The 25,633-nt window shown below is 36.1% G+C and overlaps 1 protein-coding gene across 6 annotated transcripts in view; it reads right to left on the bottom strand.

Annotated features, from left to right (window-relative positions):
* camkk1a (calcium/calmodulin-dependent protein kinase kinase 1, alpha a) overlaps window positions 1–25,633 on the bottom strand; it is an 80,902-nt gene that overhangs the window by 9,847 nt on the left and 45,422 nt on the right. For all 6 annotated transcript variants that reach the window (XM_058776195.1, XM_058776199.1, XM_058776193.1 and 3 more), the window contains 11 exons: window positions 21,944–21,991; window positions 21,671–21,724; window positions 16,393–16,444; window positions 16,142–16,275; window positions 14,655–14,691; window positions 13,892–13,913; window positions 11,579–11,667; window positions 9,104–9,303; window positions 5,784–5,837; window positions 5,517–5,590; window positions 4,035–4,122 (listed from right to left, as the gene is read on the bottom strand). In XM_058776195.1, the coding sequence (XP_058632178.1) occupies window positions 4,035–4,122; window positions 5,517–5,590; window positions 5,784–5,837; window positions 9,104–9,303; window positions 11,579–11,667; window positions 13,892–13,913; window positions 14,655–14,691; window positions 16,142–16,275; window positions 16,393–16,444; window positions 21,671–21,724; window positions 21,944–21,991 (852 nt within the window). The remainder of the gene's footprint in view (window positions 1–4,034; window positions 4,123–5,516; window positions 5,591–5,783; window positions 5,838–9,103; window positions 9,304–11,578; window positions 11,668–13,891; window positions 13,914–14,654; window positions 14,692–16,141; window positions 16,276–16,392; window positions 16,445–21,670; window positions 21,725–21,943; window positions 21,992–25,633) is intronic.

The raw sequence follows: 25,633 nt of genomic DNA on the forward strand, positions 1-25,633 counted from the left end.
TATACATTCAGAAAGTCCAGTTTTGTGGACATTCACACAGTCATTAGTCAGGTGGCGATACAGCATTTGACCACTGGATTTATGAAAATCATTTCAGGTTTATGTTATGTCTTTGGAAGGCTTTTGTCTTTCAAATTCATTAAAATGCATATATTCTTAAAATGCATACAAATTCATTAAAATGCATACAAGTCGTGTGGGGAAGTCAAGGCCTAATGGTTAGAGAGTCGGACTCGTAACCCAAAGGTCGTGGGTTCAAGTCTCGGTACCGGGGTGGGGGGAGTGAATGTACAGCGCTCTCTCCACCCTTGAGCAAGAACCCCCAACCGTTCCCCGGCAGCCACAGCTAAAAAATGGCTGCCCACTTCTCCGTGTGTGTATGTGTGTGTGTGTGTGTGTGTGTGTGTGTGCACTTAGGATGGGATAAATGCAGAGCACTAATTCCGAGTATGGGTTACCATACTTGGCCACATGTCACGTCACTTTCACTTTCAATGCCTGCATCTAAACCTTATTAATTAAGTATATAATTTAAATACCCCTGAAATTTTTAAATAAATATTTCAATAATTAAGTATCACATTTGCATGTTCACGGTTTCTTTGATGTTGATTAATGGTTACATGGCAATTTTTTTAGTAAGTGTTTTATTTTAATTGCTATTTTAAAACAGTGCCTGCGTCCCAATGTGCATATCCATCCTAAATTCTATGTGATAGTAGTAATTTTCAATACTAGGGTGGATAGTATGCACATTGGGACGCAGGGAATGTCTATAGAAATACAAAGACTGTTTACTTATGAATGGGAGAAACTGCAACACGCAATATGAAGGAATAGTCCCACCTTCTAAATGAAAGAGTCAATCGCTGATTGGAAAAATCATTGCGTCACTCCAGCGCCTGTTAGAATCTCCGGTTCCCATAGAAACCTGAGGCTAGACCAGCCGATGCGCATGCGCAGTCATAAGCGTGTTATGACTGTGCATGCGCATTGGCTGGTCTAGCCTGAAAAATAAGCTTTTTAAGAAACAACATTCATGGGGCAATTAATTTCAGATTTTTGTTGCTGATTTGATGTAATTTAATTGTGAATTCAGCAAGCAGTTTTTGAGATTTAGGATTCCCCCATTCATTAAGACAGGACTGGGTCTTGTATGAGCTGCCCGGAGGCATTGCAAATATGGCCACAGAGTGAAGTGAAGAGACTTTCCTTGAAAGGGACTTTGTTTTAAAATGATTTAAAAATAAAGCTTTTCATTAAACTCACAAGCCCCCTGCAGTTCCTTTATGAACCCTAGTTTGGGAAACCTTGATGTAATATAATGTTTAATGCACTTTATATTGTAAATTACAATGGAACACATTTTCTTACTCTTTGCATTTTTTTACATCATTATGGTACAAGATAATCCTATGTGATAAACAAAATCAATGTGATAAACAAGTTAAGTCAAAAGTAATCTAAAAGTAATCCAAAAATAAATCTTATTACATTACCTAAAATGTGTAATGTAACGGATTACTTTACTGACTACAATTTTTGTCATGTAATCTGGAATCAGTAACGGATTACAATTTGTAAGTAATCTACCCAGCTCTTGCCATAATCTATCCTTCCATTCATCTATACATTGGTCCATTTATCTTTTTTATTTATCTGTCTGTAGATCTGTCCACACATCTTTTCTTCCATCCATCCATCCATCCATCCATCTGATCATCCATTTTTCCATTTATTGGTCCTTTCATCTAACTTTCTTTCATTCGTTCCTCCATAAATCAATCAAACCATTCATCCACACTTATATTCATTCATTATTCATTCATCCATCTATCCATCCATCCATTCATATGTCCATAGATCAGTCCATACATCCATTCATCCATCTATTGTTTCATCCATCCATCCAGTCATCATCTAGCCAGCCTTTCTTTCATCTATCCATTGGTCTGTAGATCTGTCCACACATCTTTTGTTCCATCCATCCATCCATCAAGCCATCATCTGTCCTTCCATTAATCCATCCATCCATTTGTCCATTCATTGGTCCATCCATCTAACCTTCTGTCTTTCCATTCCATTCATCTGCTCATTCATCAGTCCTTTCATTTATCCATTTAAATGTCTGTAGATTGTTCCAAATATTCATTCGTCTATCCACCCATTCAACCAGAAAATCATTAAAGAAATAAAATAATTCTCCTAAAAACAAAGTTAGTCCGAAGTATATGAGAGTAGAGCTGTTGAGTGAATGTAGGCCGTGCAGCTCTGATTAATGTGTGCTCTGGGGATCACTGCTTTAAAGGAACATTTTCTGGGTAATGACATGCAGGCAGGAGTCTCTGACGGCCGAGTGTGTATGTGCTAATTATTCACACTCTCTGTCACACTGAGACAGCAGATGGAAGTTTCCAGAACTGAACCAAAATCTCTGTCCATGGGGATTAGCTGATGTGTTCCTGACCAAACACCAAGTTTGCTAGATGGTGCAGAAGCTATCAGAGATACTGTGTCATATTTTAACACTATCCCTGGATGTGGCTCAGGAATGGTCTTTGATAGAAATGCTGCGTCTTTGAGAGTGCAGACTAATGAGACACTGTCTGGAATGTTCTTTGGACATTTCTTTTTGAGATACTTACTACAATTTCAATATTAAAGGGGTCATATGATGGGATTTCAAGTTTTCCTTTCTCTTTGGAGTGTTACAAGCTGATTGTGCATAGATAAGATTCCTAAAGTTGCAAAGACTAAAGTCTCAAAACCAAAGAGATATTCTTTATCAAAGTTAAGACTCTGCCACGCCCCCCTAAAACGGCTCATTCAAACACGCCCCCATGCAGCCATGTCAGGGAGACACTGTGTGTTTCTATGTGAAAGCAAAAGCACTTTATTTGGCCTTCCGAAAGTAGATTCATTTAGTAATCATTAAGATTACTTACAACAGAACAGCACAACCCAGATGTTATCACAACGCATTTTATGGACGACCGTTTCGTGAACTTAGGAGATGAGGTAATTCTGACTGTGCTATGACAATCTGGCGCTTCTGAATCAGCGACTGTAAGTATGTTTTGTTATTAGTTTAAGTATTTGCTATTGACTGTTCAAAGGCGGAGTTTTGCGTGTCGTGTGTGTGTGTGAGAGAGAGAGAGAGAGGATCACATCACAGCACGTCAGCTATATTAATCGCGGCTTGTGTGTGTGTGTGTGTGTGTGTGTGAGACAGAGAGAGAGAGAGAGACAGGATCACATCACAGCATGTCAGCTATATTAATCGCGGCTTGTGTGTGTGTGTGTGAGAGAGAGAGAGAGAGAGAGAGAGAGATGGTAACATCACAGTGGAGTCAGCTTTCTTAATCGCGGCTTGTGTGCAAACACATACGAGCATCATCATTGTGTCTGTCACGCGACTCTGTTCCCCTTTCGGGCTTGAACTGATGGTAAAACTAAGGACATTATAAACTGTCTTTACTTTTATTTTGAAAGCTGAAGCTCACGATTATGGAAAGGGGCGTTATATTTCCAACGAGTGCTTGTGGTGTTCGGCCAATGACAATACACTGTGCCAGTTGGCCAATCAGAGCAGACTGCGCTTGTCGGAAGGAGGGACTTTGTAGAAAACGAAGCGTTTGAGAGAGGCGGGGCATGGAGGACCTACAATAAGGTACAGTATTTGAAAAATAATGTGTTTTTTGAACATTAAAGCACGTCAACATATTCTGTTACACCAAATACACAAAATAATTATCTTTAAAAAAGCATCATATGACCCCTTTAAGGGATGTTGCACTCTTTCTCTCTGGTATGCATGAAGAAAAATGTAGGTGATTTCTTAAGGAAAACCATGAATTAATAATACCATTCCAATAAAAAAAAGTCAAATATGGACATTCATTTTAATTTAAATAGAAGAACTCAAGTGAATCTTTGAAACTCAGTATTTTGCAATACAGATCTATGAAGATGGTGAAAGGGATTACTTGCCTCTCAATTTCTGAAGTGCTCCTTCGTGTCTTATGTAGACTTACCTTGATCTCAGGAATGGTGATCCTGGTGTCTGGGTTTTTGTCCAGCATCCGTGAGACCAGGTTCTTCAGGCCCTCACTGACAGCTGGCCTGAGATATCACAGAAACACAGAGCGAATAGCTGAAGTAGTAAAACAAAACAAAACATCTGAATGTATGGCTAAACAATGACAGCATGCTTTTACAAGTTGACACACTGCAGACATAGAAACACTGTTTCAAACACACACTGACTGTCACACGGCTTCTGTAACAAGAGGAGGACGGACGGATATCTATAATGCTGTTATAACTTAATGCAGAGAACAACAGAATAAAACGGTATTTTACAGTAAAGTACAAAAACCAGTACAGAAGGGCAGAGTATTGTTGTCTTTTTTCCTGGTACAACTGTCTAAACATCCTTAAAACAAGATAGATTCATATATTATCACTTGAACTCGGCTGACTCTGTTGAATATATTTCTTTTTTCCCATTCCCCTAATTTCTTTTCTTGTTTTAAGCATATACTTAAAATTTAGTGAGGTTTATGCTTTAAAAAAGTTAAAGTTAGCTCAGATCATGTCAAACTGTGCAAATTATTATTATTGCTATACTTTGTTCTCAAATTGTTAATGTTAACAACATAAACATAGCGTGACTATGTGTATTTACTGTGTATTAGTGTTACCGGTCACACTTTATATTAGGTGGCCTTAACTACTATGTACTTACATCAAAAAATAAGTACAATGTGCTTACTGTGTTCTTATTGTATTGCAAAACCCATTTGCTGCTATTGAGGTGGGATAGGGGTAAGGTTAGGGACAGGTTTGGTGATATGGGTAGGTTTAAGGGTGGGTTAAGGTGAAAGGGATGGGTCAACAGTGTAATTCTAAATGTAATTACAGAAATTAATTACAGATGTAATTACATATAGGTATTTAAAAAATATATAAGTTCAATGTAAACACATATATGTACACAATAAGTGTATTGTACCAAATTATTAATTTAAATGTAAGTACATAGTAGTTAAGACCACCTAATATAAAGTGGGACCGTGTTACCTGTAGATTTCGATGTCTGTACAGTCTAATCTCTAATTGTCATAGCATACCACTGGAAACCCGTGGTCATGTAGATATTCAGAATTGGATTCAAAATGATGACACTGTGAACAGTTGGTTCAGTCACTGAGAACACTGCAGCATGACATTAAGAAACAGAGTGTGTGTTAGAGAGAGACACTCTTTCATTAGTTGATGACTTGTCCAAACACATACACCAGATGACATGCATCCTGATGGCCTTTGGCCTTCCACACACAGAAGGCAGACTTCATCAACATATTCAAACAGACATGCATGAGCATACACAAATATCATACTAAACCAACACACATCAATACTGCATTTAGCTCACATCGCCATACATTCAATCAAACATCTCTGACATTTCCTCCCTCTGTATCTGTTCCTGAGAGACAGCAGGGGCGACTTACGTCTCGGGGAACTCCACCTGCTTACTCTTGATCTTATTGTGAAGTGCCAGTATGTACTCATCAATAAATGGGCACTGGAGGACAAGGAAGAAAAACATAGGCGAGAGAGAGAGAGAGGAGGGAGACAGATGAGTGATCAAAATCATCCATCATACAAATGTCACTGCAGTAGCACACTGCACCATCCATTGATCATTCTGATAGATAATCCCACAATGAAGAATTACTGCTATCACTCTGATCATATCAGCACATGAGCCAACTCACCTTTCCATACACAAAACAGTAGAGGGTCACTCCCATAGCCCACACATCCAGAGCCTGACAAAAACATAACTTCTGTTTTAGTGATGCAGGAGAGTTCTACACTTCTGAGATATTGAGATGAACAGAATTCCTTAAAGGGACAGTTCACCCAAAATTTCTATTCTGTTCAAAAGTGAGGGGTTCATACTAGTGCTGTCAAACGATTAATCGTGATTAATCACATCCAAAATAAAAGTTTTTGTTTACATAATATACAGTATGTGTGTGTACTGTGTATATTTATTATGTATATATAAAGACACACATACAGCATATATTTTGAAAATATTTACATGTATTTGCAAGTATATATTTATATTAATATAAATTATATCATATATAAATATTAGGGGTGTCAACATTAACACGTTAACGCATGCGATTAATCAAAAAAATTTAACACGTTAATATTTTTTTAACACAGATTAATCGTTTGATAAGGTTTGACCTCAACTTCTTCCAGTCATCGTAGCGCGGAAGGTTATCTATCATTGTGTGATGAGGGGACAGCACCAGTGTTGCCAGGGTAACGGCACAAGTGGGCTATTTTGAAAATACAGTCGCGGGAAAAAATTACAGAGCCATGGGCTGCAGTTTTTTGGGCTACTTTTTTAATGTACCGCGGCCGCTCAAAGTGTATATAGACAAATAAAAATTAAAATAGATCCTTTTACTAATGTGTATTATACTTGGAATGTATCCCTGGCAACTTAAGAACAGAGAGGCGGTTGTAACATCAAACAACGTGAGTTTCAGCAGAGCACATGTTAAGGCTTTTACACAGCAGAAATAAACATGACAACAGCCACTATAGATTATATAAGATAATAAACACACGATTACGATAGGATATGGTCTGTATGTGATTTTCTTGAGTTTGAATGTGTACATTTGTGCAGCGATATAAAAGGATATAAATAGCATATTTTAACGACAGTAAACGACCAAATTCCACGTGTGATCGCAAAAGGAAGTTATTACAAACACTCGATGGTGGTTTGAAGTGAGTTCTGAGTAAAAGCGTACTATTAATCTCATAAATTGTCTTATGAAGCATGATGCTAATGTTAGCTCTAATGCAGCTGCAGAACAGGTCCAATTCTTCTTCATAATGCATTTTGTCATAATACTTAACGTAAGGTCGCAAGAAAATGTTTTTTTGTATTTATTTAGAAATACTTTTGATAATAGTTGGGTAAATGTATACTGGGATTAAAGTGATGTGGCTTGGTAAACGTTTTATTGCCAGTATAATGGCTGAATAAAAACAAAAGAATAATGATAAAAGAATAATAAGGATTATGTCTCATACCTGGCGGAAGTGTGAAAGGTTCTGTTTCCTTAAACTAGTTTGTCATGCATTTCTTTTTCAACACATTTACAGGTAAATCCTAGTATTTAAAATTTGCGATTAATCATGATTAATCACAGCCCGTGACTGTGATTAACGCGATAAAAAATTTTAATCGATTGACAGCACTAATAAATATATTTAATATATAAACATAACATTTTTCTTAAATATATACATGCATGTGTGTGTATTTATATATACATTATAAATATACATAGTACACACACATATGTTATGCAAACAAAAAGTTTTATTTTGGATGCGATTAATTGCAATTAATCGTTTGACAGCACTAGTTCATACATTTAGTTTTTTAAAGAAAGTAATATTTTTATTCAGCAAATACACATTAAATTGATCAAAAGTGACAGCAAAGGATTTATTCTTTTTTCAGAAGCATTTATTTTAAATAAATACTCTTCTTTTTATCAAAACACCCTGACATTTTTTTTCAACATTGCTAATAATAAGAAATGTTTCATAAGCACCAAATCAACATATCATAATGACTTCTGAAGAATCACGTGACACTGAAAAATTCAGCTTTGCCATCAAAGAAATTAATTTGATTTTAAAAATTTAAAATAGAAATCAGTTATTATAAATTGCAATATTTCACAATATTACAGTTTTAAATGTATTTTGATCAAATAAATGCAACCTTAGTTACTTTTTTAGTTAGACTTTTTAAAAACCTTCTCGACCCCAAACTTTGGATCGGAAGTATAGCTCTATGACACGTTCATGAGAGAAATAGCAAAGTCAAAGTGTTTATTTAAAGGGATAGTTCACCCAAAAATTACTTACCCTTATGTCGTTCCAAACCTGTAAGACCTTCGTGCATTTTCGGAACACCAACTAAGATATTTGTGATGAAATCCGAGAGCTTTCTGACCCTCCATAGACAGACTCCAGACTCCATAGAAAGGTAGTAAGGACATCGTTAAAATTGTCATGAATCCGGTCTGTGAACTTCATTCACTCACCACCAGAGGTCACTCACTCACCACAGGTACTCTTGCACTACACTAACTGTTGCACGTTACCTCCGGACTACAGTTACCATCATCCATTTCACTGACCACACGCACACAGCTCATTGCACTGATTACACACAGCTGATTCCCATTTGCACACCTTACTTTAGCCATGGACTTTCTCTCCCTCACTGCCGAGTATTGTATGCGCTTATCGCTCCCCTAGCTTTAGCTACTCTACAGAGCCCCTTATAGTTTTCCTAGTCTTGCATTGCCTGTTTTGGATTGTGTTTTCCCCTGCCTGGACTATTGCTCACGTTTTGGATTTACCTCTCTTGTCTAGCCCCTTTGAATATTGTTCGCTGTCGACTGACCCTTGCCCGTTTTGGATGACTCTTTGCCTTGCCTGTGATATACCCGTTTGCCACTGATTGACCCTTGCTTGTTTTCTGACCACGCCTTTGTAATAAAGCTCATACATGGATCCGCATGTCTCACGTCTCGTTGGCTTCGTTACAAAAATAGTCCGGATATCATTAAAATAGTCCATGTGACATCAGTGGTTCAAGTGAAAAATTGTTGAATAAAGTTGTTTTTTTTTGTTTTCGTTGCACACAGAAAGTTGCTTAATAAAATTACGGTTGAACCACTGACGTCACATGGACTATTTTAACGATGCACTTACTAGGTTTCTGGGCCTAGGAATTTTTCAGTTGCATTGCTGTCTATGAAGGGTCAGAAAGCTCTCAGATTTCATCAAAAATATCTTAATTTGTGTTCTGAAGATGAACAAAGGTCTTATGGGTTTGGAACGACATGAGGGTGAGTCGTTAATGACAGAATTTTCATTTGGTGAACTATCCCTTTAAGCCATTTTTAAAAGCCTAATCAGTCTGAATGATTGGCCTATCACAACACAGATCAGCAAAATCACCCCATACACTCATTACCTTTCCACTAAAGCTCTTGCGGTTGTCCGACAGCGTCTCTGGGGCCATGAAGGCAGGAGTACCAGCAGTGCTGGAGAGCAAGGCATCATTACCCTCGAACTGGTTACTGACCCCAAAATCTGCGATCTTGACATGGCCGTCATCTCCAAGTAATAAATTAGATGGTTTAATATCTCTGTGAACAATCTTCTGATAGTGCACTGAGCAAAAAGAGAGAGAACAAGAGATGTAATGAAATACATCATCAAAAAGAATGAGAACACTGAGCCATTTAAACAGTGGAGTTTGCTGACAATTAGCTTTAAATCTCAGAATTTTATCAGACTTTACAAAACAAATGTTATATTTAAACCAAAACATTTTACATATATTCATGTGAGGATCAATCTTCTCATGCAACACAAGAATACTGTATGTTTCATCAGCGATTAAGTGTGATCACTTAGCCAAGCAGGAAATCTGAAAAAATTTAAAATATGTACAAAATATGTAATACAAATCCATACTTATACTGTACAAGTTACTTAATTTTGACCAAAATGTCAGTTTTAACCTGCTTTTTGGATGTTTAATAATATCAAAGTTTAATAACGTTGCTAAGTTGAGAACAGCCAGTGAAGAGGAGGTACAAAATCAAGTGTGTCTGACAGCAGGAGCTCTCGGTTTAACTAAGGAACTGCAGACAGGTTCAAGAAGGTCACCCTGGGCCGTGCACACAGAAGATGAATTTGATTGGTTAATAGATGCCTTCCTGTCTCAAGTGGTCAATCAAATATAACCTTTTTTTACATGTGACAAGAGCCACATCTCAGAAGTCTTCAGATGGTAATGAAAAAAGAAAATCCATTAAGGAACAAAGACATGTGTTCAAAGTATTAGCAGGTTATTGCATATAATTATTTCATCAAAGTCAGCAAGCAAGGTGAATGTGACACATGGAGTACATCACAGTTCATGTAAGATGTCTCTCAAGCAGTGTACGTAGCATAAAACCTCCCCACGCACATCTTTTATATTACTATTAATTAATTCTATTGACATGGCTCCCTGAGGTAACTAGCATAGTGCTAATGAAATGAACGGAATATGGTCACATACTCTGATTACAGTCCACAAATTACCAACACACACAAAGGAGTTCATTGTTAACACATACTGATTTGTGGCGAATCATGCAAATGGCCTGTTGCCATTCAGACGGTTGCCACAGCGAGTGTTGCCTGGTTAGTTAGATTCAAATGAACTGATGAAAGCTGAGTTTCCACTCAGACACTTTGCAATCATCTCAGCCTAGCTCATTCTTTGTTTGAGCGAATATCTTGTTTAAAGGCTCAATACAATTTCAGCTATCGACATATGTGTTGATTACCATAAAAAAGTTATTTAGACTCGTCTTTAAGAGCAAAAATGAAGGTCTTCATGACACTTACAAAGGAAGTGAACAGGGCCAGTTGTAAAGGATATAAAAGAAAGAAATGTGAAAATTGAGTTGTAAAGCTGTTTAAATCCATTTTTGGTAAAAATTCTATAGAATATACATTTTTCAAGTTATTTGATATAGCTTCACACTAAAACCATGTTAACGCACATACTATTTATATTTTGTTCCTTTGTAAATACTGTACCACATTGTAACTCTGATTTAGTTTCTTTTCTTTTTTTTTTTTTTTAAGAAAAAAGTGAAAATTAAAGGGATAGTTCACATAAAAATAAACATTCAGTCATTTACTCACCCACATCTTTCTTTGATTCTTCTGCAGAACATAAAAGAAGACATTTTGGGTGTTTTTTTTTTGCCTACACAATGGAAAGCCATGGGGACCAAAAATGTTTGGTTACCAACAATCTTAAGAATATCTTCTTTTGTGTTCCACTGAAGAAAGAAAGTCTTACGGATCTGGAAAGACAAGAGGGTGAATAAATTATAATAAAACTTTCATTTTTGGGTGAACGATCACTTTAATTTTTGTGGTAACGTTATGCAAAAAATGTTGTCGACTGAGCTTAACAGAATATTCCTTTAACCGCCAGTTTGTAATGACTGTAATGTTTCACCATTTCTTCTTTTAACAGATGAGAGAAGATCAGAACGGCCTTTAGAAATAGCACAGACTTGTTTTCATCAGGAAACGATGACCTCCCCCACGCACAAATACATGAGTGCATTGCCACATTCGCTCACTTCATTAGCCTTACAGGATGCCATGATGCGTCAGATTAGAACAACAAACACAGAGCTTTTCCTTGAGACAGAACTCTCTCGGGTCTTTATTTTTACATAAGTAATGATTAATGTCAGGCGCTCATCAGTAGGAGTTTGCTTCACTCTTCTCTACTGGGAATTATTTAACTTCAGATGCTCTGTTACAAAATCCATGTCAAGGTGGTCTCCTAAAAACTAAAAACGGAACCCAGTGAGGTCGACCCGGCAATTTGAAAATGGTTTTTAAAATAAAGAAAAAATAAAGTACTCACAGTACTCGATACCCAGAACAATGTCTCTGAAGTAGTGGCGGGCCTGGTCCTCACTGAACGGACTGTCGCAGGGGACCTCCATCACAGGGCTGGTGACCAATAGAGACACTTTATTGTAAGTTAACTGACAACAATGATTCAGGAAGAGAAATATTGAATGAAATGATAGGTGGAGAGATCAAAACATTTGATACAATACACTGTGTGAAATGTCCTATTGATGTGGCTTTAACATGAAACCAAACCACCCTAGTGAAAAATTAATATACTAAAAAGTATTTGAAATACATTTATGCCAAGCTAAGTATACTACAAATACATGTACTTATTTATGTACTGTACTTAATAAAAATCCTGCAATTGTACGTTTAGTATACTTAAACTGATATATTTAAAATCTGCAAAACTGGAACAACTAATTTTGTACCTAATGCACTTTAATTGTGCAGAAGTAGTGCTAAAGTCCAACTAAATATATACTGAAGTATATTTGATTGCGTTAAAGTGGAACTATTGCAAGTATACTTTAGGTACACTTTACATATCTTGCATTTAAAGATCGATATTGTTCAAAGATCATACAATCCTCATCAATAGTGACACTGAAACACATTTTAGGCTTAATATCAAGAAGTGTGCATTGTGCACCAGTAGTACTCCAAATAAAGTTTAATTATATATTTTTTTATGAGTCTCGAGCAATATGTCAGTAAAAATATTAATAGGTTTTAACTATACTTAGTATGAAATAAAAGTATTTTAAATACATTATTATTTATTTTTTTTTTTACCAAGGCAGCGTGAATCAGTAACAATGATTCTGAGTTCAGATATTTACCTCTCAAAATCCTCACTGACCCCAATACAAAAATGTCAGTTTTTTTCCAGCAATGTATTTTATTTGCACCAGAAAAAAGATATTTAAATAAAATATTTAGATATTTAAATTATGATTTTTGTTTTATATGTTTAATTATATTTTAGATAGATTTTATCTGGAAAACCAAAAGCATTTTGCTTTATAAAACTGAAAAAATAAATGTTTTATTTAAAATGATTGATCAATTTGTTATTTATTGTTAAATTTAAGAGTTAAATGTGTTTATTTATTTGTCAAAATAATAATAAAAAAAAAAAACATTTTAAATTCTGAATTAATATATTATTTAATTTCCCCATTTTATTTTATGTGGCCCTCTTTTTTAATGAATCAAGTGAGCTGTAAACTGTACATGCTTTTGCTGAAAAACAATATACAATTATTGCTTTATAATATATAATCCATACTGTAAGTTATTTTTGTAGTTTCGGTTTGATATCATCTTACTTAATGGAATCATAGTCTAATGCTAAAACATAGCATTAGCATTCGCCAACTAGCATGAACTTCTCCAGACAGTAAATCAATGCAAAAAATCTGGGCACAAGTTATGTAGTGTATTCCAGCCTTTAGTTATATCAGCAGTTACATACCTTTAGTTATATACCTATTTATATCAGCAGAATTCCAAATGTTTGAAAGACATGCGTAGATAACGCAGCACTGGGCAAGTTGCGCAAGAGAACAAAGGATGCTGGGAAACTACAGGACTGCACACACAGTGGATTTACATAAAAACCAATCACAAAAACCACTTAGCACAAAACAGGGTCCTCAAAGGCCATTTCATTCATTACCCACAGGCAGTGAATCACGATTGAGCAGAAAGGCCAAATGTATTCAGCCAGGTCTAGTGAAAATAGACCATTCTATAATTATGCAAAGTAAGTTCTAATCTGCTCTTTTCAAGGCAGAAGCCCACAAACAACATTTCTCTCCAAAACAAAGCCGGGCCACTTGGCAAAAACTCATATTCAACTGAAGTAAAATGTCACATTTGAAAAAGAAAAAAAAAAGGTCTTGTAATAAACTGGTCTTATAATAAGCTGCTTATGGATTTTGAAACACAGAGAAAGCAACAGAACAAATAAAAACTACAAGTACCAGAAGGAATACTGAAAAGATTAACAATGCAATTATTTTATATTTAGCGAGTCTACTCAGTAACAAAAAACAAAATAACTGATTTAGAAAAAGATGCGAATAAGAGACTGAGGGAGGAATTGAGAACATAAGTACTTAATTAATCCCTTTGGAACAAGGGAGGAAAACGGGAAACTAAGTCAGAGCTAAGTGATGACAGATATGCAAGACAAGACAGTCGATAAAGATGGGAAAGAAGTGATTAATGAAACGATAGAGTATGGAAGAAAGCATGGCGAAAGCATCAATTATACACAAAAGAGGTCCAAGTGGACACACAGAATTCTCACCCCTTCTGCATCAGCTCAAACACTGTGGAAAGATCAGAGTCATTAAAGAAAATCAGAGTGAAAAGACATTCTGTTATTGACAAATCCATTATTCAGAACACTTTATGAAATGTAATGTTCACAATCCTTATATAGCATGTCATACCCTCAAATGACCCAGCTCTTTTTCACACATAAGCATGATGTGTGCTTTTATTCGCACCATTGTACAGTGGTGTGAAGTCATTTAGGATTTTGTAGCAGTCCATAAGCACAAACACCTTACATTCATTCCTACAGTATGAGTCAAAGCAGGCAACTAAATTTGTCATATGTATGATATACAGATTCTCACTTCAGCCCATTATGAAGACAGGCTGCATAGTTTGATCTGTCTGAAACATGCCACTGTCTGTTTTTCATTAAAAGTAAAGTTTGCAATGGTAAACTTTAAACTGACAAAGGTTTTTGCAGCGACAAAGTGCACAGAGGTCATTCATTTTATATATATGTATATATATATATATATATATATAGATATATAGATATAGATATAGATATATATAGATAGATAGATATAAATATATATATATAGATATATACACATAGACAGACAGACAATTATACAACACAACGGGTCTAACGGGTGTTTAAGACTGAGCATGTTTTGACACAATGACAACTGATCTAGTGTTAGCTACTGTAAAAACACCATCATTTGCTGAGTCTATTACACATTTATTTTGTCTATTACAACGCTAAAATTATATTAAAAAGAACATACCCATGTGAAGGTTGTCCTCCGCTGGATCATCCAGCACCTGAAATAGAAACTTTATTAAAAACACCACCTGCTACAGGCACTATATGACACTAAGTCCAGGTTTCTATGTCTAGGAAAATCTGTAACACCCATACAGGTCCAGAGCAAATCTGACTTTATCTGTTTTAAAAAAAATTTTAAGCATTTTCTTCATTTCATTTTCTGAGAGACAATATTTTAAAAGACCATAATTGACTATTTTCTTAGCTAGCTCAGCTATAAAGCTGTGTGTGTGCAAATATGATGGAAAAAAAATGTAACTGCTGAAAATTATGTCACTCTACACCACTTATTGTTGGAAAAAGTTGCTTGTTTTTGGACAAGCTAGATGGAAAAGCAACACTTAATTAAAAACAAACAAACAATCAAAAAAAACCCCAGCTAAGCTACTGGCACAGCGCCACTGATGAGATTCGATAAGCATCAGGTGCTTCATCCTTCACTGCCAGCAGAGCACCATTTCTGTATTGCTCCTAATGGCTGTACACTCCTAATTTAAGACTATACTTGGACTGACAGTAGGAGAGCCCAGGTGATTGGAGTGTAGGTGGTTCCTCTGCCTCACTTTCTAAGTTTCCTTTAAACATTTTTCATGCTCTGATTCAATTTCTATCTCACACGCACTCTCTCACCCCTCTTTTTTAACTTTGCTGACGTACGTGGGTGCTGTTGTGATTGAAGAGCACTCAGACGGAACCACAGGGGGAGAGAAGGAAAGGCGCTTTTCTCCTTCAGTATCCCTCCATTCTGGCTTCCTTTTCTTTTATCCTGTCATCGATCGCACTCCTCTCCACATGCCATTCTCAGGAGCATAAAGGGCTTCTCTCTTCAACAGATTTACCTAGCTGTTTTCAGTGTCGCTATTATTTTGTCCCCTCTTTGGCACAAATTACATAATGATACATGACTAGTCTGAAATATAGCTTGGTTATTGAGCTGTTAGTGTAATTGAGTTCACTTCCTTCCAAATTTCACCTCTCTGTGTTTCCATTATTTTATTATTAATAATTTTTTTTTTTTTTTTTTTACACCTGGTTCTTCCTGAGACCCAGACAAAAAACTACATTCATTGAGAAGAAAGTTTATTCTGTACGAATTGCAAGGGATTCTTTCTTTGTTTGTTGTAAAGGATGGAAGTTTGAAAGGTTTCTTCAGACGGAAATAAACGTTCAGAAGAAAGTCCGTTTATTCATTCAGAAAGAATCAAGAAAAGAAAGTAATTTTGAATGAAAGTTTGCATGAAAGAAAGAGTAAAAAAGGAAGGACATTCAAAGGAAAAAAGTTTAATAATTAATTAGAAGTTTGTTCATAAAATATTTTTAGGAAGAACACACAGTAGAACAGATTATTATTTTTCTATTAAATTATTAATTAATTAATTTTATTAATTAGCAGACGTTTACTAACAGCTGATTACATGAATGAAGTTATATGGCCACAATCCATACCTCAACCAGTTTAACTATGTTGAGGTGGTCCAGTTTTTTCAGGATGGCTATCTCCTGGTAAACTCTCTCCAGAGGACCAAGCACTTTGGGCTGCTCCCCCTGAGCTGCTTTAGGACCTCGAGGAGGAGGACGGCCTGCAAAGAGAAAGAATGCAACTCAGCTGGTTTAGAGGACTGCCTCAACATCTGCCGAGCATAACATCTGCATACATCTGGTTTCAAATTAGAACTTAATGTAAATGCCATACTTACGGGGAAAACCATACTGTTTCATCAGCTTCTTCTTAGATACCACTTTCATTGCCTGCAAAACAAGTAAGACACAGATGAAAAGAGCAAAACAGCCAATCTTGCCAAGACTAAGGTCTGAACAACGGTAGGTGTTCTCTTCTTAAACACACATATTTCCATCTATAAAGTAGGTGACACAATCAACTGACTTTTCCATTTACATACTAATCAAACAAAGCTTTCACAGAGTTCAAATCAACTGCAGCCCTGGCCTTGATGGGACACTCGAGATTCCTCTCACAGCAGTGTTCCTGTGTAGGTGATTGCTAAAGTGAATGTGGAGTGACAGACTATAAGAAGCAAGCAGACCAAAGTACTTGTGTTTTTTAAAAGAAAAGAAATAAATGGGTTGTGCACATTCAACCGCTGATGCTTGGATCAGATGTCTTTATAAGCAATTCAAATGTTAATCAAAACAATTGCTTTTGGCACACAGAAATCTACACTTCCTGGGAAACATATCGAGTCATCTGTATCTTTTTACAATGGAAGACGTCTAATTATAGAAGAATTGTGCACCTGTGTCTTTTCTGCTGGGATGAAAGGCACAGAGACATACATTGTGTGCAAACAGAAAATTTAGAGACTTGTGTAACGTGGGAAGTGCTCTCTCTGAATCTCTGCCACTCTGCTCATTACACTCAGAAAATGGCAATACAACAGGCTGACAATTTCTAACACCTGCGGTTTCATAATGAGTGAGATCTGGACAAATTCAAAATTCATCCTTGAGTTTTTCATGATACAATTTCACGTATTGTCATGGAGAGGATTCAAAGTTTAGCTGAAGCGCATTTTGAAACCCTGTGGCCTTTTCCCTTCATTTTTCATGCTATAAAGCCCAGTATCTCAGAATTATAAATGTTTAAAACGCACACAAATCCAATAAAATTGGCCCTTCGTCTTAAAAATGAAAGTACACAACTTTAGACGTGAATCCATAATAATTAGCAATAAGAAAGCGTGCTCCTCGCTCTCAAGGACAGCTGGAGGAGGCTATTCGTCTGTTGTGCTGACGAGTTAAAATAACTTAGTTTGTCAAAGAGTGAAGAGGAAACCATGAATGTTTTATGAACATGTCAGAGGTGAGCACGATGAAAGAAAATCGCTATTTAGAATGCAGCAGGGATGGAAAGAACTGAAGCATCAGAATGCAAATGACTGGGAAACGATAGGATGAATCAGCAAGTAAGCAATTGATAAATGCAGTTTGCTGTAGGAGGTGATGGATCTATATTTACTGTAAACTATGAAAAATACAGTGGGGTCAACAAGGAAAACGCCTCTCTTTTGCAATATTAAATAATAATAATATAGATAGCTTTTCTTCTTTTCTCTGATAAGGTTCATTAGTTAACATTAGTTAACAACATTAGTAAACATGAACTAAGAATGAACAATACTTCTACAGCATTTCTTAATCTTAGTTAATGTTAATTTCAGCATTTACTAATGCATTATTAAAATCACAAGTTGTGTTGGTTAACTAACTGTGAACTAACATGAATAAACAATGAACAACTGTATTTTCATTAACTAACATTAACAAAGATTAATAAATAGTGTAATAAATGCATTGTTCATTGTTTGTTCATGTTAGTTAATACATTAACTAATGTTAACAAATGACACATTGTAAAGTGTTACCAATATTTTTCATTTTTAAGTCGTCGCTTATGCTAAACAAGGCTGCACTTATTTGATCAAACATAAAGTAAAAACAGTAATATTGTGAAATGTTATTGCAATTAAAAATTACTGTTTTCTATTTTTTATATGATTTAAAATGTCATTTATTCCAGTGATGACAATTACTCCATTACTCCAGCCTTCAGTGTCACACGATCTTTCAGAAATCATTATAATATGATGATGTGGAGTGCAAGAAACATTTCTTAATATTATCAATGTCAAAAACTGTCATACATTGTAGAATAAATGACATTATAACAATGATACATTTGAAACATGCTTTCTGAATAAAATTATTAATTTCTTTAAAAAATCTTGCCGACCCCAACTTCAATCAACTTTACAGTGTGTTAAGATAAGAAGCTGGAAAATGTTAAATGGGATTACATACTGTAAATAAATAATCAGAACAATAATGCAACACTTATATATAAACCTTTATATTTGAACAACAAGAAAAATATCAAAATGTATGGTTTCTGATGATTATGTTGAAAAAGTGTGAAGGACAGGCAGAAAACGGCCAGATGTTGCAAAGGGGAGAAAAAATGCAAGAAAAATGAAGAACAAGATATCATTTCAGGATTAATTCTACCTGTAAAGAGAAAGAGAATGTGTGGTAATTGTTAGAGCGGTAAAACCCTGCTTTGTGGGGCAAGTGGAGTGCAAAGGCCAGAGACGCGGGCAGCCTCACTACTCTGCCTTTATGACGGGATTTGATCTCTGTCCTCTATTCATCCTTGCTGTTATATATCCACACAGAATGAATTAATGAATGCAGCTGGGAACTGGGAGAAATATTTTGCTTTCAGACACATTGTCTATTATGACAGATGATTACGAGGAGGAGAGGAAAATATTCAAATGTGATCGTGAGACCAGCAAAAAGATGAACTACAAACAAGGGAGAAAAATAGCATTATTAGGTACAACCTAATACCAAATAAGATGCCCTTTATACACTGACACATGATGTCATGTTGAATTTTGATCTTAACATGTGAATGTTTCAGAAAAACCAAGAACTGTTGCTTTTTTTCCCCACTGTTGAGCCATCCACTTTACAGCTCATATATAGAGTCATCAGAAGAGGATCCGGGAACAGCCTTCTGCTGTTGAAAGCCCATTTCCTTCAAGGTTATAATTTCAGCTGTGCCTTTCTCCTGTTGTGAGAAGTGCTAGTTTGAGTGTTTGTGGCCTTTTTTCTCAGCATGAAGAAGTCTGACCAATCTCATCTGACCTCTCTCATTAACAAAGTGTTTTCATCCAGTGAATAGACTCTCAACGGAGGTGATTTTCTTTCGCACTACATGTACACTAAAGACACATGTGCACAAGCATCTGTCCATCTGGCACCCTGTCTAGAACCAACAACACTAAGTCGTTAACACGGTGTCTTCCTTAGGGGCCGTTTACACGACAACGTTTTCAGCCAAAACGGAAACTTTTTATGCATTTTGCCTGTTCGTTTACACGACAATGGCGTTTTGGGGACTAAAAACGCATAAATTTGAAAACAGGTTTCAAAGTGGAAGTTGAAAACACCCAAAACGGGAATCTTTGAAAACGGTGACGTCATGCACGTGCGTAGTACATGGTAGGTATGTAGACATGCGCAGTACGTGCTGATTTTAAAGGCAAGCGCGATCAAATAAACAACAATGGCGGAGTACATGGTACTTGTTGCTGCTCAAGAGTTTGCTAACGCTTCTTCAGCAAAGTGTGGATTTACTTCACCAATATTACAACCAACAGCGGAGACGCATCATATAATCGTCACTTCCCTACAGGTACTGTTTACTAACAAGGTGACAGCACCAACTACTGGCCTGGCATACGTAATACAGCGTTTTAGGCCCTTTTCGCAGATATGTGTAAACGTGAATCGTTTTGAAAACGCTGTCGTGTATACGTGAAACTTTTTAAAAACGCAAAGGAAAAACTTCCATTTTTGACTACATCGTTGTATTTCGCATCGAAACCTTCTGAACATATTTACATCCTTTACATAATGAAAATTTGTTGAAAATATTTGCTCCATTCAAGATGTAGATAAGTTTGTTCCTAAATTGGAACAGATTTGGAGAAATTTAGCATTACATCACTTGCTGACCAGTGGATCCTCTGCAGTGAATGGGTGCCGTCAGAATGAGACAAACAGCTGATAAAAACATTACAATAATCCACAAGTAATCAAATGACCCATGTCCATGAATTAATCTTGTGAAGTGAATAGCTGTGAGTTTGTAAGCAACAAATCCATCAAGACGGTTTTTTTTTACTTTTTCCCTGTAGGATGTGTTATTGTGAATTATGGACTTGTATTTTTGCCAGAAGCAAGTGTTTAAAGTTAAATGCTTTAATTATGGATTTGTTTCTTACAAACAGCTTTTCACTTCACAAGACATTAATTGATGATTAAGTCATGCGGATTACTTGCGGATTATTGTGATGCTTTTATCAGCTGTTTGAACTCTGATAACCAACGGCACCCATTCACTGTAGAGGATCCATTGGTAAGCAAGTGATTTCATGCTAAATTTATCCAAATCTGTTCTGATGAAATTTTCATTTTTGGGTGAACTATTCCTTTAATATGAGCTCATAAAAACTGCATACACAATCATAATAGAATTTAATAAAGTAGTTTTATGTCACACTGCAGGATATTTCAAGGTATTCAGCTATTATGGCACATTGTTTGCAACTGTTAGTCTACCATATGCTGCCTCCATCCACACACACACACAGCACAGCTTTAACTTATTTTATGCTTATTAATGCTGAAAATCTCACTTTCTGTCATGTACCTCTTCTTGAAAAGCTTGAAACATATCTTATTTACTTCCTGTGGGGACCTGATTAGCAAAATTGGAAAGTGTGTCCATAAAAGTGTCCATTTAGAAATAGATTTCCATATAACAATTCCTACCACAGGACTTGGTGACAAAATATTACTGTTTTTAGGACAAGATGAAAATGAATGACCAGTCATTTTTAGATAGAAGTAAATGTCAATTACATATTCAGTATTTACATTTTATTTCTGTCCATATTGTTTATTTTGATATTTATTTTTGATGAAGATAATTTGAAAACAACCTTCTGTACTTGTGTTCTTTGCAGTCCAGGCAATGATGAGAATAAGGACAGTAAAATGACTTCATGTGTGTCTATCTATTTGTATGCATGTTTGTTCGGTTGTGTGCATATGTGATCAACAGTGATGGTGTTTGGGGGCTGATATAAACATCTCCAAATGAAATTAAGGACTGCTGCACATTCCTGTCATTTCTGTTATATCACAACCCTCCCCCATCTGCTCTCATTTTCATAACCATTCAATCTATTCTGCTTCTCCTCCATCATCCTCTCTGTCATGCTGCTTTTCTCTTTCCAATCTCTTTCCCGCAGTATATTGTTTTTCCATTTACTTTCCATTTTCACTTCTTCACAATATGCACGTCATGACTGTGTTTAAAGCTGAACTGTGTAATTTCTGCACGTCATGCTGCAACAATGACAATTTATTTTAAAATATACTTACGTAATATTTGTCCTCATCCTCGTTGTACGCCAGCTTGACAACACCATATGAGCCCTTTAAGATAGAAGAAATGGATAGAGGAAAAAAGATAAACAAAACAGGTAGAGTGAGATGAGTCAGACTATGAGACTCTGCTGTGGGTCAGTAAGGGTCAGTGTCTGAATGCCTGAATGGCTGCTATGAAACACAACATGGCCATGAGATTTTTCTGATGTCTATATGCATGTCGACTATCAAAATAACGCAATATGAGTATGATGTAGGTGCGCTTACCTTCCCAATCTCACTTTTTAACTTGTACTGGTTAAGCTGGGTGCAATCCTGAGATTGTGAAAAAGCAAGAAAGAAAGAGAGAGAAGAACAGAGACAGAGAGAATGAAATCAATCCCAGCTGCACACACAAAGGAGTCGTGACACTATATTAATATACTTCACACAAGAGGGAACATGTAAGCCAGTTACAGGTGAAAACAACAAATCATTTGCTTCATAACCTATTTCATATAGAAACTGCAAAAGAAAAGATTTAAAAATACTTTTGCATCCTGGTTGACTCTGACAGCAAACACCACAATCTCAATACCATTTTACTACTGACAGAAAGACTGATCCACTTTGCCGTTAAATAGGCCATTTAAACATTGGTTTTCATTGAAGAACTTTTATTCAGGTTTTATTAATTGACATTAAGGTCATTTCACATAATTTAATTTATAAAACATGGAAAAAATATATCATTTTCTTTCAGCAAAAAAGTCAAACCTTTCATTTTCATGTAACTTTGAATCTGGCAACAAATGGAGGAAATCACTGACTTCTGTTTTTAACAAGCTGTCATGTCATTGTGCCCATGAGATGATGCCACATCTGTATCAACTGCTGCAAATACAATTACTGTTTTTTCCAAAAGTCTGAAGATTTATCCACAGCTACGTCATTTGCTTACATCCATCTGATTGGTTAAGATGCCTTTAGAGTAATCAAACTCTGAAGTAACAAAATTATCTCCACCATTCACGAAATTATGACTGAACCGTTCCAATGGTCTGAACAAGACCACAAGACAAATTTATTAAAGAAGAAATGCGTCAGGGAGTTTGATGTCTTTGAATCAGCTGGTAAGTGCGAAGACTCACATGCAGCCAAGTTGGCAAAGCAATAACTATATCTGAATCAGCAACCTCGGTGTATTGTCTACTGCAAACTTTTCTCCACAGCAGGGAACATTACTACTGTGTGGGATTACAAATTTATTTAAATGTTTAATTTAGATTCCAATGTAATAGTGTACAAACTGAAGAAGTTATATACCTTGTATTTAGCATTTAAGGTGAAAAATGGTGACATGAGTCAGATCACTACATCAGATGCAAGAGGTCCCTGCCAGTTCCTGTTCTCCTATTGTAAGTGAAATGAGCCAAATGAGCCAGACTCAAATCTTTTGTTCTGCAAATGGCTTTCGGAGCCCCCTGGCCCAGACATGAATCGTTAGACTGATTGGATTATCAATGCAATCGAGTGTTGTTGATTGGGTCTGTCTTTCTCATTTGCATGCTTTGTTTAAAGTCGTCACCCAGGTGCTTGGTCTCCATTCCTAAGCACTGCCCCCTAAAATGTATTTAAAACTACAATGTATCACTGCTTGAGTTAGACTTGGATGACTACAGCGACGCGCAGCGAGTTCTCAATAAAGAGTAACTTCTGTATGAAAGATATCCCAACGTCTCCTGGTCTCTGCTTCGTAGAAGATAAAAGTTCACAACAACTGCAAACAATTCTGCCCTAATAACAGAAACTTGACGATCCTTGCTTTCTACTAGCTTGAATGCACTGCAAATGTTGTAGCATTATAAAGAATATAAAACAAGACCTTTATGTTTACATTAAAAGCAATACATTTAGTTGTTGATTAAAATCATCAACAAACTGCCATTTTCTTTTGACTCATTGTTTTGTTGTGCTGCAGCCTACTGAAAAATGTGGCTCTAAAACTGAGGTAAATAACAAAAGATGGATTTGCAATGCAGTTACAACCCTGATCAACATAATTTCAGAAATTGCATAAATATTGTGGCAAGGACTCTGAGGAACAGGAAGCAAAGATTTGAGGAAGAACTTCTCTGGGAGAGGAACCTCGCTGAGAATGCACTGACAGATGAGGATACATTTAAAGCACAGACTTCTGACTAATGTACAATTTGACTCTCTTGGTGTGAGAAAAGGTTCCAATGGTCCTTTTAGTTTATTTACAGATAATAATGAAATGAGAAGAACTAAAAAAAATGAAGATTGAGAGGCAGAGAGAGAAAGAGAGAAAGAAAGAAAGAAAGAAAGAAAGAGGGCAGAAGAGAGGTACATAGGAGTCCTGGCTGAGTCTAGACCCTGCATTGCAGTATACCCACACACGAGCACACACACACGCGCACACGCACGCACACACACACACGTACTCATGTCTGGTTTGCTATCCTTGTGGAGACTCTCCATAGGCGTAATGGTTTTTATACTGTACAAACTGTATGTGCTATTGCCCTACACCAACCCTACACCTAAACCTACCCCTTACAGGAAACTTTGTGCATTTTTACATTTTCAAAAAAACACCATTTAGTTTGTTTTTTAAGCCTTTTGAATTACGGGGACATAGGCAGTGTCCTCATAAACCACCTTCAAATTGTAATACCTCTGTCATACCCATGTCCTTATACAAATTTTGTCCCCGTAAACCACAAAAACCAGTACACACACACACACAAATGATCAAAACTTACCAAAAACAAGAGCTTAAAAATGATTATAGATGGACTAGAAGGAGCTACAAGACCTTAAATTTGTTTATAAGTAAAAAGTAGGGATGCAGTGATACTACGGTTATGGCTTAAACCAATAAACCACAAAATATTATCATGTCATGGCAGTTATAACTTGTAAATGGCACTAAAATTAACCAATAAAACTAAAATCATTTAAAAAATGCTACATCAAAACACTGTGCAGCATTAAAAACTGATATTTATTTTATGACTTGTATTATTAAATTATTAGTGCTTTATTATTACAGTTTTTTTCAATTGCTAACAAGCTTTGTTCAATACTGAAGCCACATTTTCAAAACTGTTCATACAATCTGCATTACCAACACAAATCTTGACCAAACAGTTGATCTCACCTCCAAAACTCACTCAGACCAACAAAACACTTCATATAGGTCTCAAAACGAGCTACACTGGCAACAATTCTCATTCAAAAAAAACATATATTTCATTCATAACACACTGATTTAAAAAACACTAAAAACAGGGAGCTTTACATAATCGATGAACTTTTATCTTTGAAGTTTGAATGATTTGTCACATAAGTATTTCTTTATTGGATAAGAATAACATCTTTTCATTTTACTAACTGTATTACAGCACAAAGAATGAATGAGAAAAGCAGCATTTTCCCCCTATATCTTTACATACCAAAAAACAAAAACCCATCAACATTTACAAAATTTACATGTGAAAAATATAAAACATAAAAATAAATATTAAAAAAATTCAGAAAATATATCAAATAAAAACATCATCAGTCTAGAATAATGCTGTATGTGCAGTATTGGAGTCCCAGCTGCTGCCGGAGACCTTTCTATGTGGAGTTTGTATGTTCTCTCTGTGTTGATGTTGGTTTCCTCCAGGTTTCTCCCACAATCCAAAGACATACAGGACAGTGTGAATATGAATGTGTGTGATGGACTGGCCATCTGTCCAGGGGGTTTTCCTGCCTATGACCCAGGAAAGGCTCCAGCCTCATGACCCTACATAGGACAAGCGCTAGGGAAAATGTATGGAATAGATGGATGGATGTTCACAGTACTGTGACGGTTCTAGTCCTCCCTCTCTCTGCCACTCTTTTTCCCCCCACCAATGTGTCTTCCCTGATCCATGTTTCCAAACAAAATCATTCCAAAGCCATCCATTT

This window comes from Onychostoma macrolepis, chromosome 05, assembly GCF_012432095.1.
Source record: "Onychostoma macrolepis isolate SWU-2019 chromosome 05, ASM1243209v1, whole genome shotgun sequence".
In the NCBI taxonomy this organism is placed as follows: Eukaryota; Metazoa; Chordata; class Actinopteri; order Cypriniformes; family Cyprinidae; genus Onychostoma; species Onychostoma macrolepis.